Source organism: Solanum pennellii, chromosome 7, assembly GCF_001406875.1.
Source record: "Solanum pennellii chromosome 7, SPENNV200".
In the NCBI taxonomy this organism is placed as follows: Eukaryota; Viridiplantae; Streptophyta; class Magnoliopsida; order Solanales; family Solanaceae; genus Solanum; species Solanum pennellii.
Window position 1 is genome coordinate 64,487,204 of NC_028643.1, and position 4,767 is coordinate 64,491,970.

The following is a 4,767-nucleotide window of genomic DNA, read 5'->3' on the forward strand; positions in this document are numbered from 1 at the left end:
TTAATGGTCATATACCTATAAGATTTTGGGGTGAATGTATTCTTACAGCTGTCTATTTAATCAATAGACTACCCACAATAACATTGGAAGGGAAGACACCTTATGAGGTGTTTCACAATGCCAAGGCAGAACTTGATCATTTGAGAGTTTTTGGATGTTTAGGATATGCTACCAGATTGCCTAAAGGAGACAAATTTTCACCAAGAGCTGATGCTTGTGTATTTCTTGGTTATCCTGCTACTCAAAAAGGTTATCTTATGTACAACTTGATCAACAAGAGATTTGTAGTAAGCAGGGATGTGGTTTTTAAAGAAGATATATTTCCATTTCAAAAAATGGTTACTAGACAACTGCCTTTATTTCCTAATTCTTCATTGGATACATATCAGGATGATGATCATAAGGAGTTGAATGACAAGACAAATGACATGGAAACAATTATCCCTCAACAACAAACATTTCCTGAAATTAACATGCATAATGACAGTGCATGGAATGAAGGCAATGAAGATATTGAAAACACAGATGTGATAAATGAAGGTGCAGAGAACAATATTGATATTTCAGTACCTGATGTTATTACTGAAAAACCAAGACAATCTCTTAGGAATTCAAAACCTCCCATATGGATGAAAGATTACATTACACAAGTTTCAGACACTGATCAGCCTTATTCACTAAGGAAATACTTGTCTTATAAAGACATTTCTCCTAGTTATACAGCATATCTATCCAAGTTTTCTGTTGAAAGTGAGCCTAGAAGTTATGAAGAGGCTATTAAAGATAAAAGGTGGGTTGATGCAATGAAGCTAGAGATACAAGCTTTAGAAGAAAATGGTACTTGGAAAGTAGTTAAACTGCCAGCAGGAAAGTCTGCAATTGGATGTAAGTGGGTTTTTAAGATCAAATATCAAGCTGATGGGAAGATTGAAAGGTTCAAGGCTAGGTTGGTGGCAAAGGGATACAATCAAACTGAAGGTATTGATTATCAAGAGACATTTTCACCAGTGGTAAAAATGGTGACTATATTGTTAGAGCTATAGTAGCTTTGGCTGCTGCTAAGCATTGGATCATTCATCAAATGGAAGTATTTAATGCTTTCTTACAAGGAGATTTGTTTGATGAAGTATACATGGAATTACCTAAAGGATTCAAGATGAAGGAGGAAAACATGGCCTGCAAGTTAGTTAAATCTCTTTATGGTCTTAAACAAGCATCTAGGCAATGGAATGCAAAATTGACTAATGCTTTGTGCAGTTCAGGGTATATACAAAGTCACTTGGATTATTCTTTATTCACCAAGAGAAGAGATGATAGAATTGTCATTGTTTTGGTTTATGTAGATGACATTTTGGTAACAGGAAATGATGCCAATTTGATAGAAGAAACCAAACATGTGTTGCATAGTTATTTCAAGATTAAAGACTTAGGAGAATTGAAATATTTTTTGGGAATTGAATTCTTGAGATCCAACAAAGGAATAGTTATGAATCAGAGGAAGTATGCTCTAGAAATGATTTCTGAAGTTGGGTTAGCTGCTGCAAAACCAGTAATGACACCAATGGAATGCAACATGAAGTTAACTAGTGTGGAATTTGATGAAGGCAGTGTCACTACTGATGACTTATTTCCAGATGTTAACAAATACCAAAGGCTTGTTGGGAAGCTGTTGTACTTAACTAATACAAGGCCAGATATATCATTTGCAGTACAATCTTTGAGTCAGTTTATGCAGAAGCCAAAAAGGTCACATTGGGAGGCAGCATTGAGGGTAATTAGATACATCAAAGTTGAACCAGGAAAAGGGTTGCTGATGAGTGCAGATACAAAACCTCAACTTACAGGATTTTGTGATGCAGATTGGGCTGCATGTCCAAATACTAGAAGGTCTGTGACTGGTTTTGTATTGAAGTTTGGTGATTCCTTAATATCTTGGAAGTCAAAAAAGCAAAACACAGTGTCTAGAAGTTCTGCTGAAGCAGAATATAGAAGTTTGGCTACCTTAACTGCTGAGATCGTTTGGATAACAATTTGTTTCATGAATTGGAAGTAAAACTAACAGGACCAGCTACCATTTTTTGTGATAGCAAGGCAGCCATACAGATTGCTGCTAATCCTGTATTTCACGAACGGACTAAACACATTGAGATAGATTGTCACTTCATCAGAGAAAAGGTGCAGCAAGGATTAATCAGACCTACATACATACATACAAAAGATCAACAAGCAGATGTACTGACCAAGGCTTTAGGCAGGATTCAACATGAGATTTTAATAAGCAAGCTAGGATTCCTGAACTTGTTCAATACATCCAGCTTGAGGAGGAGTATTGGAGTTGGTTAATTTTACTGTTAGACTTTTTTGTTAGTTAATTAAACTTTAGCTAATTAGTTACTAATAGTTGATTTGTAAATTAGTTAGTTAGTTAGAAGGTTGTTAGCAAGTAGTTAGTTAGAAAGTTGTTAGCAAGTAGTTAGTATTGCAGCTGTATATAAATACTAGTGTAATGGCTTAATTCACTCAATAAGAATTGCTCTAATTCTTTCACGTTTATGGTGTGAGTATGAATATTGTTTTGATAGAATAATAAGATACTTATTAGCATAATGTTTCTAGTGTACTTATTAAACATTTATCATTTTTAATCTTTCACATCAAAGAATCAATTCAGGAAACTATTTTTGGTCCGTATTTTGTTTAATTTTTAGTTTGTATTTTATTTATTTCCATATGTAAAAGTTATGTTTTGTTGGATATGAAAAAAAAGAGTATATTATAAAAAGGGCTAACCTATCGGCAGCCCCCTAAAATTGACACTAATTTTCACTTAGACACTCTAAGTAGACTTTGTTCATTTTAGACACCTTATGTAGGTTTTCGCTATACTATGTTGACACTTTTTTCTTACATAGAATAGTGAGTGTTGTACACACACTTACTGCGCGTGAAAGCCTTATTTCACAATTTCTTTTAAAAAAAATTCTCTTCTTCTTCTCCATTTTCTAGCTACCATGTCCGAAACATAAACAAAAATCTATGATAAAATAGATTTAGTGATGTCACAAATAAAAAAGTAAATTTCGGCTGATAAGATTTCCCAAAAGTTTAAATTTCAACGTTATGAAATAATAATCTATTTCTTTTTCACGTATTTGAATCACAAGATTTGAAAAAAAAATCTTTCACTGTTAATAACTTAGAAGTAAAGAAGAAAACATCATACTTTTGTAAGATAATTTTTTCAAACTAACTAAGTTTTTTTGGAAGTATCTCTTGAAAATTTGATGTGGGTGGAAAAGGGGTTGAAGTTGGAGTGGGTGGGGGAAAAGAGGACGATCTGGTGGCTGGTGGGGTGGAGGAATAGTTGCGGTTGGGGTGGAGAGGAAGATCTGGTGGCTGGTAGGGTGGAGGAGTTGTAGGGATTGGGGTTGGGGTTGGGGTGGGTGAGGGTGGAGAGGGAAACTGAGCGGGTTGGGCATGGGGTAATTATTTTTTTCTTATTGTTTGAGTTTAAAATGACACATGTCATTAAATTTGTGGCCTTTTTTTCTACTCAAAAGTCATTATTTAATTATTGTTTATATAAATATACCACGTGTCTTTATTTTATTCGTCACCTCGACACATCATCAACAAGTGTATTACACACACTTGTAAATTTGGGTGATCGTAAAAAAATTGTCAAAATGACACAATAGAACTTTACATAAATTGTCTAAAATGAACAAAGTCTAGTTAAGTGTCTAAGTAAAAGTTAGTGCCAATTTTAAGGGGCCACCGATGGGTTACCCCTTATAAAAAGGTACTAAGTGTCATGCCTAGTTAGTAGATTTGCTTTTATTACAAAAAGAAAAAGAAGTAAGGGAACGTTTTTTAGAAACTCATATTATAAAATAGAGTTGTACGTCAATGGATGGAACAATGGCTGCGATGATTTTTTTGGTACCATATTATTGCGCTATCAGAAGAGGTTATTATCAGTCAATTGATGGAAGTTCTATGTGTAGTAAATCCTGAAGAAGAACAAATGAAGATCGGGATTTGATCAAATTTAGACTATTCTAAAAATGATACGACATGAGTGAAGGATGGAATATCTCAACTATACCAAGGTGATTGTTATGTCCTTATACAAACTCTCCAAGAGATAATGAGGGTGATGTCATGATAGCACCAGTCAATTACTGGTGAAAGGACGCAAGACATCAAAATTTAGGTGTATCTGAGCACATGTCTCTCTTGGTAAAATTTTGTGCCTTATTGACCATCAATAGTTATAGTTTTGATACATATATCACAACAACTGTTTGAGATGTTATGTAAAGGGAAAAGAACTTTTTTGAGGTGTTAGGCATGTTCGTTATTTTCCTATAAACATTTATATCTAGATATTTTTTGGTTGGAGATTTGAGTTTATTCTAATTTATCTGCTAGCAGTCGCTTATCTAGATTTTCTGTTATTTTCATCGTCCTTTATCTTTACTTTATTCTTTCTATTTTTTCTTAATTTTTAAATTTAATTGTTATGATTAAAATTTTATATTTTTCTAATAAAAGAAAGAAAATCAAGTGATTATGATTTTTATTTTCCAAAGAACAAGATAACAATTGTTGTAATAAATGGATTTAAGGGATAAGAAGAATGAAATAATAATGGTGGCCATTTTCAAATTTGAAAAAATAATAATTAATACAGTTGTCATGACATTAATGACAATTATGGTGTGTGGTAGAGAAAATAATAATAAAGATATATATATATATATA

General features: G+C 33.2%; 1 protein-coding gene across 1 annotated transcript; it reads left to right on the top strand.

Annotated features, from left to right (window-relative positions):
• The first annotated feature begins 1,132 nt into the window (after positions 1-1,132).
• On the top strand, positions 1,133-2,053 carry LOC114078025 (uncharacterized mitochondrial protein AtMg00810-like). The gene has a single exon (XM_027918522.1). The coding sequence runs from the start codon at positions 1,133-1,135 to the stop codon at positions 2,051-2,053; it is 921 nt and encodes a 306-aa protein (XP_027774323.1).
• Positions 2,054-4,767: the final 2,714 nt, after the last annotated feature.

Coding starts and splice junctions, on each gene's coding strand:
- LOC114078025 (XM_027918522.1), top strand. CDS start 1,133: ATGGAATTACCTAAAGGATTCAAGATGAAGGAGGAAAACATGGCCTGC.